The sequence below is a fragment of the Asparagus officinalis genome, chromosome 2, assembly GCF_001876935.1.
Source record: "Asparagus officinalis chromosome 2, Aspof.V1, whole genome shotgun sequence".
Lineage (NCBI taxonomy): Eukaryota > Viridiplantae > Streptophyta > Magnoliopsida > Asparagales > Asparagaceae > Asparagus > Asparagus officinalis.
In genome coordinates, this window is record NC_033795.1 from 2,890,792 (window position 1) to 2,903,033 (window position 12,242).

At 40.3% G+C, this 12,242-nt stretch overlaps 1 protein-coding gene across 5 annotated transcripts in view; it reads left to right on the plus strand.

The window, feature by feature from the left end:
• The window catches only part of LOC109829918 (sulfate transporter 4.1, chloroplastic-like), a 31,422-nt gene continuing 19,498 nt past the window's right edge, over window positions 319-12,242 (plus strand). For 3 of the 5 annotated variants that reach the window (XM_020397011.1, XM_020397012.1, XM_020397010.1), the window contains exons 1-2: window positions 537-552; window positions 648-748. Coding sequence is in view for 2 of the 5 variants with exons in the window: in XM_020397008.1 (XP_020252597.1) it covers window positions 525-552; window positions 687-748 (90 nt within the window). In the remaining 3 variants the exon portion in view is untranslated. Of the gene's footprint in view, window positions 401-494; window positions 553-647; window positions 749-12,242 lie in introns of those variants that run through there. The other 2 variants (XM_020397008.1, XM_020397009.1) reach the window with 2 other exon arrangements.

Consider the following 12,242-nt stretch of genomic DNA (forward strand, 5'->3'; position numbering starts at 1 on the left):
CCAGTTACGCATCTTGTTACAACGTTTTTTGTTGGCTAATTTGAGCCAGACTAAAACGGCCCAGTTCACGGTATTGCCAAATCGTCTAATATTGGCTAAGTGGGCCCGGCCCAGATATTTTTCAAACCACGTCACGTCATTCCCCAAAAAAGTCATCGATTATAAATAACGAGATGCAATCTCCCGCGTCCTCCAACGCCTCTCTCTCTCTCTCTCTCTCTCTCTCAATTGAGGATTTGGGTTGAATACCGGGAGCCAAAATGAGGTATTTTTATGCAAAAAAACCCCAGAATTCGGGCTTATTTTCAATTTCATCCAAATTCCGATGTTTAACTAGGAGAAGATCGGCGCTCAAGCGTACGTGGCTTGATTCTTCCAGATTTGGGGGCCGAAAGATGAGGTAACTTTTCTTTGTAAAAGGTCTAGAATTAGGGTTTTTTTATTCAGTTTTTTCTTCTCACTTGCTTTGTCTAAGATAGAAATGTTTTTATCAGGAGAAGATCAGAGCTAAAAATGGCTTGATTATGTTCAAGATTTGGGGCGAGAGATCAGGTGCTTTTTATGTATGAAAGAACTCTAATTTTGGGCTGATTTCTTTTCAATTTTCTCTTTACCATCGATTATCTAAACTGCCGATGTTTTACCAGGAGAAGAGTAGAGCTAAATGTGGCTTGATTGTGTTCCAGATTTGGGACCTTCAGTCGGTGTGAGATTGGATCTAGGGTTTCGTGGTCCTGTATCCTCGCAAGTAAAATCCCTTTTTCCTTTTTTTTCACTTCAAATTATCGTTGATATTTTGGCTCTCTTCTATGTTTTTTTATTGATTTACTGGGAGGCTTGGATGCAGCATGCGGGCTTTTGTTGTGAATGTAGCTTAGTATACGTTATTGTGTAGGTTAACTGAACTGCTAAGGATTATATAGGAATTAACTTTGGTAATTGCATTTTGAATTGGAAGCAAAAACAGTAGTACAACTAATAAAGAACGATGAATGCCATCAATTTATTTTTTGTAAGCCTCTAGCGTTGACATTGTAATTATCTATAAGAACTTATTGTTGGATTTTTTGGTCAAAACCGCTTTCCAAATGAGTTTTCAAACTATATATATATATTAACGACAAGTATTTTTCATAAATGTTTAGTAGCCAAATTGTGAAGCACATGGGGGGCCCGCAACGTTGAGCAGCTAAGCGTGCTTGTGGGGGCCACGGATTCATTAGGAGACACATTTTTTGTTTGTTTTGGGAACGTCTCGTGATAGACCCACAGTAGGCCCACCTGAGATTGCAGCTATATATATAGATGTAATTGGTTTCTAGGTTTGTGAGCAAGTGCTAGGGGAAAGAAAGATCGCAGGCGGCTATGCAAAGGTAGGGCGGCGTGCTAGACAGGGGAAAATCGCAGAGTTTTGGGAAAAGCCGCCGACTGTGCAATGGCCCCTTTTGAGAGAGATATTTATGTGAGATTTGAGAGTTATTTGAGGGTTTAATTTATGAGAATTTGTGTGATTGTAAACCCATTTGTATTCTCTTTTTCTAATAGTAGATCTCCCCTCTCATTCCCCGTGGATGTAGGCAATTTGCCGAACCACGTTAAAATTGATTGTTTGTGCTGTGATTTGTAATAGAGTTTAGGTTCCCTCGATAGTCAGTCCTAGAACTGATGAGAGGAAGAGCTGATATCCCACTTTGTTGAGATATTTCGCTTCAGATTCTTGTTTCCTTGGTAAGACGGAAATTCTTATAGCGATTTTTCTCTCTTATTGTGCACCAGAAACTCTACCGAAATTTTCGTTGCGCACAACAAATGGTATCAGAGTTCGGGCTACGCTTGGGTAATTTGAAGGAGTAGATCACTTTGAAAGCTCATCTAAGGTTTCAATTGGAGTTAAACGTGAGATCTTTTTTGGTAAAGACTTGATATTTCTCAAGTTTGGATCTATTCTTCAGTTTGTTCCGCATTGGTAGTTGGTGTGTTGAGGAATATGGCCGGGAAAGAAGGTATTGAGGGTGATACTTCTGATATGAAGACCATTCAAAGTTTGAATATCCATTTTACAAAAATAGATGTGGAGAAATTTAATGGCACAAACAACTTTGGACTTTGGCGATGCGAAGTTTTGGATGCGCTGAACGCGTAAAATTTGGAAGACACTTTAGAGTTGGATGACAAGCCAGATGATATTGAAGAGAAGGTTTGGAAGAAGATGAATCGGACGACGTGTGGTGTTATTAGGTCTCAAGCCAGATGATATTGAAGAGAAGGTTTGGAAGAAGATGAATCGGACGACGTGTGGTGTTATTAGGTCTTGTTTAACACAAGATTTGAAAGAAGGTTTGGAAGAAGATGAATCGGACGACGTGTGGTGTTATTAGGTCTTGTTTAACACAAGATTTGAAGTATGATGTAATGAATAAGACTTCTTCAAAGAAGATTTGGGAGACCCTTGAGAGCAAGTATTTGACCAAGAGTATGGAAAATCGCTTGCATTTGAAGAGGATGCTTTATCGCTTCCAATTAAAGAAGGGAACCTCCATTAGTGATCACATGAACCACTACACGAAGCTTCTTACGGATTTAACGAATGTGGATGTTATGATCGAAGATGAGAACAAAGCGTTGCTGTTGTTGAGTTCCTTGCCGGATGAGGAATACACGACCTTTATTCTTACCCTAATTAATGGAAATATGTCCCTTTTGTATAGTGAGGTCACCCCTGCACTTGTGAACTATCAACTTCGAAAGAAGGATAATGAAGCTTTAGTTGAGCCGATAACGGAGGTATTGGTCGCAAGAGGAAAGTATCCAAACCGAAAGAATTGAAAGTCACAGTTTAGAGTAGGGTATCCTACAGTTAGAAAAGATCACTGTGCTTGGTGTAAGGAGACTGATCATTGGAAGAAAGATTGTTCAAAGCTCGACGAATGGATGAAGAATAAACAGAAGGGAAAAGAGAAGCAATCATCATCAGAAGCAAATATCGTTATATCGGATGTTAATATTTCTGATACTTCTATTTATTCGCTTTCTATCAGTCCTATAGGTAGCTATTCGGAGGAATCAGAGTGGATGTTGGATAGTAGTGCGACCTATCATGTGTGCCTCAGAAGGGAATGGTTCTTCAGTTTTGAGAAATTGGATAGTGATGTGGTGTACATGGGAGATAACCGTGCATGTCAGATCCTTAGGATAGGAAGAATTCACATCAAGATGTTTGACGGGACTGTTAGAGATTATATGATGTGAGATATATTCCTTTCTTGAGGAAAAACTTGATCTCAATTGGAGCTTTGGTTGGAGAGGGTCTGAAGGTTCGTGTTGAGGACATGGTTCTCGAGATCGTGGCAGACTCTTTGATTGTGATGAAAGGCATCAGGAGAAATAACCTGTACTATTTGATTAGAGATACAGTGATAGGTGGAGAGTTGGCGACTTCTGTTGATTCGACTAGACTGCGGTATTTGGGGCTTAGTCATTCCAGTATTGATTTGAAGATGAATACATTGATCTGTAATTTGAAATCCAATAAACACTTTGATGTGAGCAAGAAAACCGAGTTGAAGTTTGACACCTCTATTCACCGCACGGAAGGTCTTTCAGATAGGGTTCACGTGGATGTTTGAGGGCCTTTCAAGGAGGTATCATTAGGAGGAAATAGATGTTTAGTTTTCTTTATTGGTGGTTGTTCTAGGCGTGTTTGGGTTGTAACCAAATCCCCTTTGGATAAAGTCCTAGTAGTCTCCAACAGATTAAAAAAGTGTGTGATAGACAGAAAGGTGAAGATACTTCATTCTGATTTTGGTGGGAGGTACAAGATGGATCTGTTTCTGTATTAGAACCGAGCTCACGATATTTTGAGACACTTCGTTAGAAAAGAAATCTTAGGGCAAGTAGATAGGATGACAAATTTAGAGAACCGTGTCTTGCTGGAGGAGGATCGATGTTTGTTGTCAAGCAATGGTCTGCAGAAGAGTTTCTGGACTGAGGCTTCGACATATTTGGGTCATCCTATTAAAGAGTTGTCAACTGCTGTGATTGGAGGTAAAACTCAATTGGATATTTGGTCTGCATCCTATTAAAGAGTTGTCAACTGCTGTGATTGGAGGTAAAACTCAATTGGATATTTGGTCTGGTAATATCACATTGGACGAGGCTTCGATGAGGGTGCCTATTGACTCTCAGCAGGTGAAGAGTTTTGGACAGATCATAGAGGTATCACAACAGGTAAAGAGTGATGCTACTTTACATTGGATAGAGATTACTCTACATACTCCAGATCATTCTGTATCGTTTGGGATTCCAGCTGAGGTGACACAGCTTGAAGATCATTTGGATTTGGATGCAGATGATGAGTTGTTTTTGGATTTGAGTGCAGCTGGTAAACATAGTTCGCAGTTGGATATGACCATTAGTTTACCTCAGGTGGAGATATTTGATTCGTTACACTTTGAAGCCATTGGAGGTTCTATCAGCCGCAGAGTTGATGATATTGGAGAAGGGTTGTGAACTCTTCTATTGGATTGAGACCATTCGCGGCCATTTGGGTGAACTACGTGAAGGCTTGATTCTCTGGGCAATGAGATACGTAGGCAGTCATTTATGATACAACCGATTTGGTGAATATACACCGACTTTTGGAGAGTGGTCTCATTCTCATTTGGGTCTCGACTTGTTATGGATTGAGTCCGTTGTCGTGAATCGTTTCACTTCGTACTGGACATAACAAGTGAGCCATTTGTTTTGGTTGGTGTCGGTTTAATTTTGGAAAAACTTCGTCGAGGTGAAGAATTGTGAAGCACGTGGGGGGGCCACAACGTTGAGCAGCTAAGCGTGCTTGTGGGGGCCACAAATTCATCAGGAAACATTTTTTTGTTTTGGGAACGTCTCGTGATAGACCCATAGTAGGCCCAACCGAGATTGTAGCTATATATATAGCTGTAATTGGTTTCTAGGTTTGTGGGCAAGTGCTAGGGGGAAAGAAAAATCGTAAGCGGCTGTGCAAAGGTAGGGCGGCGTGTTAGGCAGAGGAAAATCGTCGAGTTTTGGGAAAAGCTGTCGACTGTGCAATGGTCCCTTTTGAGAGAGAGATTTATGTGAGGTTTGAGAGTTATTTGAGGGTTTTAATTTGTGAGAATTTATGTGATTGTAAACCCATTTATATTCTCTTTCTCTAATAGTAGATCCCCCCCCTCATTCCCCGTGGACGTAGGCAATTTACCGAACCATGTTAAAATTGATTGTTCGTGCTGTGATTTGTAATAGAGTTTAGGTTCCCTCGATAGGTCAGTCCTAGAACTGATGAGAGGAAAAGCTGATATCCTATTTTGTTGAGATATTTTACTTCAGATTCTTATTTTCTTAGTGAGACGAGAATTCTTATTACGGTCTTTCTCTCTTATTGTGCACCAGAAACTCTGTCGAAATTTTTGCTGCGCACAACAAGTAGCCTAGTGGAAAGTTAATGTTTTGGTGTTTCAAAAGGTCCATTGTTCGAGGCTTGTGAACGGCAAGCCGAGAAATGTTTTATTTTAATTAATCCCTCATAAGTTGTCGTGGGTCGTGGGCAGTGGGCCGGGGATCGAGGCTAACGGGCTGAGGCGCTAAGTGACGCTTTGTTAGGTGCGAAGCAGCATGTGAACGAGTTACGCATTCGCACGAGGATGTGACCCTGGCGTTCTCGAGATTTGATGAGGTTCGCTCGTTTGACGAGGTTCGTTTGTCATACGAGGTTCGTTCGTTCAACGAGGTTCGTCTGTCATACGAGGTTCGCCTGTTTGACGAGGTTCGCCCGTTCGACGAGGTTCGTCTGTTTGATGAGGTTCGCTCGTTCTACGAGGTTCGTCCTACAGACGATGTTCGTGTGATTTACTAAGACGTGACACTCGCGTTTCGTAGCAACACGTCCATTGATTGCCTCATATTCAGGAGTTACTGCATGCAGCAGTTATAACAGTATTTAGAACAATTTAATGCATGATGTTACAATCTTAATTACTATTGAAAATTGTAACAGTCATATTAATTACGAGTGACTCTTGAGCTGGCCTCAGAGGCCTATAAATAGCGTCATTGGGCAGCTCTTGAAACACACACGCGAGCTTGAAAACGAACGCCGAGCTTTGAAAATGAATATCAGATCAAAAAGATTTTGACATTTTTGCTGTTGTGTTGCTGCTGCAGAAACTGTGCCTACAGGAACTTACCCTGAAACCTAAAGGTTTTGAACCGAAAGGTTATTAGATCGAGGAGATCTTTGCCTTGACCGAAAGGTCTTATAGATCGAGGAGATCTTGACAGTACTGGGTTGGTGTACACCAGAGTACTGTACTGTTATTCCTGAAAGCAGTTTGGCATTGGGATCCTTGCACCGGAGTAGGCCAAATATTACTTTAAGCACGACATTTCACAAACGCACAGTAGTGAACTAAAAAATTAAAAATTACAACACATCTATTTTCTCAGTTTAATTCCAGATTTAATCATAAATTTTAACATTCTTAAAGCAATATTTTTTGATCTACTATGGATCCTATGAGGACTCTTGGAGTAGACTATCTCAAGTTAGAGAATTTTAACGGATCCAACTTTAACACATGACATCGGAAAGTGATTTTCGGAATGCAACCCCTAAAAATCTACTATGTGGTTTCTGAGGAGAAACCTGACTTTGAAGAAGACTCCGAGTCTGAAGCCTCTTGGGTTAAAGATGATCATTTCTGCAGGAGTTATCTCCTTAACTGTCTGGCTGATCATCTGGCAGATGCTTATACCAACAAGCCCTCTGTAAATGAAATCTGGAATGCTCTGGAGGAGCAATACAAGGATAAAGAGAAGCTTTCCAAATCTTACCTCATCGATAAATTTCTGGACTTTAAATTCGAAGACGACACTGAGGTTTTGTCTCAAGTCAAAGAGCTCGAAAAGCTTGTTATGAAGCTGAAGGATGAAAAGATTAATCTTTGTCAAGCCTTCATTTCTGGAGCAATTGTCAACAAGTTTTCTTCATCTTAGATGTCATTCTCCACGGATATTCGAAGAAGGAAAATACAAGTGACTATGTCTGATTTGAAGAGGTTCATTCGGATCGAGGACGAGATTCAGACTCACACGAAGAATGAGCTCCTTGCTACGTAGAAGGCGTCTGCTAACATGGTAGCTGCTAACTCTGAGAAGGGTACCAGTTCTTCTTCTAAGAAAAAGAAATCCTTCAACAAAAAGAAGAAACATAATCCGAAGAACCTGAATGTTCAAAAAAAAGATTTCAAGAAGAGCGATAAATGTTTAAACTGTGGGAAGCGAGGACATTTTGTCAAGGACTGCAAAACACTAAAGAAGGGAACAACACACAATGTTAATCAACTTGACAATTATGTGGCTATGATCTTTCAAGTGACAACTCCCAACAACGTCTCTGGTTGGTGGTTAGATACAGGTGTTACCTGTTATGTCTGCTCTAACAGAGATTTATTCTTTTCCTATGTTACTGCCAAAGAGAAAGTATCAATAACTGATCATTCTGTGGTTCCTGTTCTTAGAACTAGAACTGTGGTGCTGACTCTTTCTTCAGAGAAGACTCTCACATTAAAAGATGTGAAATATGTTCCCTCAATTGCCAAAAACTTAGTCTCTGGAAGCCTACTGTGTGATGTAGGTATGAGACTGGATTTCTAAGGAGAAAAGACTGTGTTATTTTTACGAAAATGTATTTTGACAATGTATATCATACTGATGGTATGTATAAGATCAGTACTATTGTAACCAACTCAGTTGTAAATAAAGTATTCTCTTCTGTTTACTCATCTGTATTATGGCACAATAGGCTAGGATATGTAAATTATAGAAAGCTGTCTAGCATGAAAAAATTAGAATTACTTCCAAAATGTGGGGGTAACAAACCTGAGAAGTATGAAGTTTGCGCACATGCGAAGCTGATAAGGAAGCCCTTTCCAAGTGTCATAAGGAGCACCAACCTATTGGATCTGATTCACTCATATACTTGTGATTTCAAGAGCTTCGTCACTCGAGACGGCATGAAGTACTTCATCACATTTATTGATGATCACTCTCACTTCTGTCACGTCTACCTGTTGAAATCTAAAGATGAAGCCTTCAATAAGTTTGTCGAGTTTCAGACTCGAGTGGAGAAACAGCTTGGACTTCAAGTGAAAAAACTCAGGAGCGACAGAGGAGAAGAGTGTCGATTTAAGAAGTCGGAGGCATACTTCAAGGAGCATGAAATCATTGCTAAAACTACTACTCCGTATTCTCCGTAATCTAATAGAATTACAGAAAAGAAGAATCGTACATTGACTGAGATGGTGAATTCGATGCTAATCACATCCAGTCTACCTACATGCTATTGGGAGAGGCTTTACTGATGGCAAACTGGATTTTGAATAAAGTACCCTATTCCAAAACTGATAGTACTCCTCATCAGTTATGGTTGAGATATCCAGATCCTTTGGATAGTCTCAAAGTGTGGGGGTGTCTCGCATATGTTCGAGTTCCAGATATCAGAAGGCTTAAACTCGGACCAAAGGCAAACAAATGTGTGTTTCTTGGCTTTGCTAAAGATAATGATGGTTGCAGGTTCCTGGACTTTGGAACCAACTCCATTATTAAAGCTCGGGATACATAATTCTTTGAGGATAAGTTTATCAAAGATATAAGATTATTGCTCAAAGATATAACAGAGAATGCTAGTTCGTCAGATACACCAGAGGAGCTAGTTTCGCGAGAAATTGAAAGTGTCAGTGATGAAGGAGTTATTGAACCATCTTCCAAGCGTGTCAGGAGACAAAAAGATTTTAGATGACTTCATCATCAATAATGTGGAAGGAGACCCACAGACTTTCCAAGAAGCAATGCAATCAACAGACGCTCTCTTGTGGAAAGAAGCTAGAGATGATGAGATGGATTTATTGATCCAAAATCATACTTGGGAGCTAGTGGATGTACCTGAAGGTGCAAGGTCTATCAGTTGCAAGTGGATCTTTAAGAAGAAGCTTCGTCTTGATGGTACTATTGAGAAGTACAAAGCAAGATTGATGGCAAAAGAATTCTCTCAGAGGGAAAGAATAGATTTCTTCGACATCTATACATTAGTTTGCAGGATCACTACCATCAGAGTTCTTATCGCATGGACGGTGATAAAAAAGTTCGTCATACATCAGATGAATGTGAAGACTGTCTTTCTCAATGGAGACGTCACAGAAAAGATCTACATAAAGAAACCAGAAGGACTTGATGCTCTAGCTGATAAAGTTTGTAAACTTATTAAGTCTCTATATGGACTTAAGCAGGAACCGAAACCCTAACATGAAAAGTTCGATGGGGTTGTTCGCAACAATGTGTATCAAGTCAGTGAGTCTGACAAGTGCTTATACATTAAAGTCGCTGAAGGAAAGGTGGTTGTTATCTGCCTCTATGTGGATGATATGCTCATCATCGGGAGTGATTTGGAGATAGTAGCATTTACCAAGAAATTTTTATCAGCACAGTTCAGCATGAAGGACCTTAGAACTACGGACGTGATTCTCGAAATCAAAATCATATACTCTAAAGAGAGTATTGGATTGTCCTAATCTCATTATGTCGAGAACATGTTAAGGAAGTATGGCTACTACGACCTGTCAGAACTGTCAGTACCGTATGATTACAACAAGAAGCTTCGACTAAGGAAGTATGGCTACTACGACCTGTCAGAACTGTCAGTACCGTATGATTACAACAAGAAGCTTCGACCGAACACTGGAAGACCAGTAGAGCAGCTAAGGTACTCAAAGATAATTGGAAGTCTTATGTACGCGATGAGCTGCACAAGGCCAGATATAGCATTCGCAGTATGAATGCTTAGTAGGTTCATAAGTAATCCTAGAAAGCTTCATTAGGATGTTGTCCAGAGATTGATGAGATACTTGAAAGGAACTACAGGTTTGGGTCTATTCTACACTGGATATCCGACTGTAATCGAAGGTTATTCAGATGCGAGTTGATGCTCAGAACCAGATGAGTGTAGATCTATTGGAGGTTTTGTCTTCACCATGGGCGGAGCTGCTATCTCGTGGAAATCTAAGAAGCAAACTACGATTACACAGTCATCGATGGAATCTGAGTTCTTTGTACTCTGTGTTATAGAAGAATAGAAGATGAAGCTGAGAGGCTCAGTTGTATTCTTCGAGACCTTCCATTGACGAAATTGCAAGGCACAATTACTATCTATTATGATAATCAGGCGACGAGTGCTGTGACAGCGAACTCGTTGTTCAATAAAAAGAAGTGGATCATTCGTCTGAAGCATGACTATTTGAGAGAACTCATTTGCCAAGGAGTCATCTCGGTGATTGACGTTCGGTCTTCAGAGAATATAGCTGATTCTTTGACTAAAGATCTGAAAAAGAACATAGTCGAAAAGACGTCTGTTGCAATGGGTCTTAAAATTTTGTGAGTCTTATAAATACTTATCATGTTCATCCAATTATTAGTTCAAAGCTTATACTACTAATAATAAAGATAACTGGTTCAAAAGTCAAGTAAGATTTGTAAAGTTTTGTGAGTCTTACAAACACTTACCATTTCATCAAGTTATTAGTTCAAAATTTACACTACTAATGAGAAGATGATTGGTTCAAAAGTCAAGTAAGATTTATAAGTGAAATCCTATCATGTAAAAAAATTGGCTGTTAAGCCTTAATGAGTCCAAAGCATTTCGGATGCGGGATGTTAGATAAGTAACATACCTAAAGGACTCATCGATAATCCTATCATGTAAAGGGGTTGACTGTTAAGCCTTAATGAGTCCAAAGCATTTCGGATGCGGGGTGTTAGATAGGAAACACGTCTAAAGGACTCACCTAAAATCCTATCATGAGAGAGGATAACTCTTAAGCCTTAATGAGTTTAAAGCATTTCGGATGCGGGATGTTTGATAGGAAACATACCTAAAGAACTCACCTATACCTGGATGGAGATTTAGCCGTCTTTTATGGTGTTTTATGGAAAGATATCTAGAGCCTTAGCAAAAACCAGGATAAGCACAGGATCATAAATGTGCAAAAGCAAAGGCAATTATGATTCAAAGTGAAAACTATCACAGATGAGTTTGATCGTGTGTGATCGCTGGATTTTAGACATGTGCTGGTTCAAGTCTTTACGACACCATGCATCTATTTTCTATTCAGTTGGTCTAAGGGGGATTTAAGTCCTTGCGACATCTACCTTATACACAACGATTAAAATGACGGCACCATAACTCGACACTAGTTTAAAAACTTATGGGGGATTGTTAGATTTTTTGGTCAAAACCGTTTTCCAAAATTATTTTTCAAATTATATATATTAACTACAAGTTTTTTTCATAAATGCTCAATAGCCTAGTAAAAAGTTAATGTTTTTATGTTTCAAAAGGTTCCTTGTTCGAGGCTTATCAACGACAAACCGAGAAATATTTTATTTTAATTAATCCCTCATAAGTTCTAGTGGGTCGTGGGCTCGTGGGTCATGGGCTCGTGGGCCGTGGGTTCGTGGGCCGTGAGCTAATGGGTCGGGGATCGGTGCTAATCGGACTGAGGCGTTAAGTGACGTTTTGTTAGGCGTACTTTATACTTCGCACGGAGACATCGGGGCTAGGTGGCGCCACTATGGTCGTCACGAAGGTTGTCTCGCAGGCTGTTTCACAGCATGTGGACGAGCTACGCATTCGCACGAGGGTGTGACCCTGGCGTTCTCGAGATTTGACGAGATTCGCTCGTTCGATGAGGTTCGTCTGTTTGACGATGTTTGCTCGTTCGACGAGGTTCGTCTGTCATACGAGGTTCGCCTGTTTGATGAGATTCACTCATTCGACGAGGTTCATCTGTCATACGAGGTTTGCCTGTTTAACGAGGTTGGTCTGTCAGACGAGGTTCGCCTGTTTGACGAGGTTCGCCTGTTTGATGAGGTTCGCTCGTTCGACGAGGCTCGTCCTACAGACGATGTTCGTCTGATTTGCTGAGACGTGACACTCGCGTTTCATAACAACGCGTCTATTGATTGCCTCGTATTCAGGAGTTACTACATGCAGCAGTTACAACAACATTTAAAGCAATTTACTGCATGCAACAGTCACATTAATTGTGAGTGACTCTTGAGTTGGCCTTAGAGGCCTATAAATAGCGTCCTTGAGCCGCTCTTAAAACACACGCGTGCTTAAAAACGAACATCGAGCTTTGAAAACGAACGTCGGATCAAGAAGATCTTGA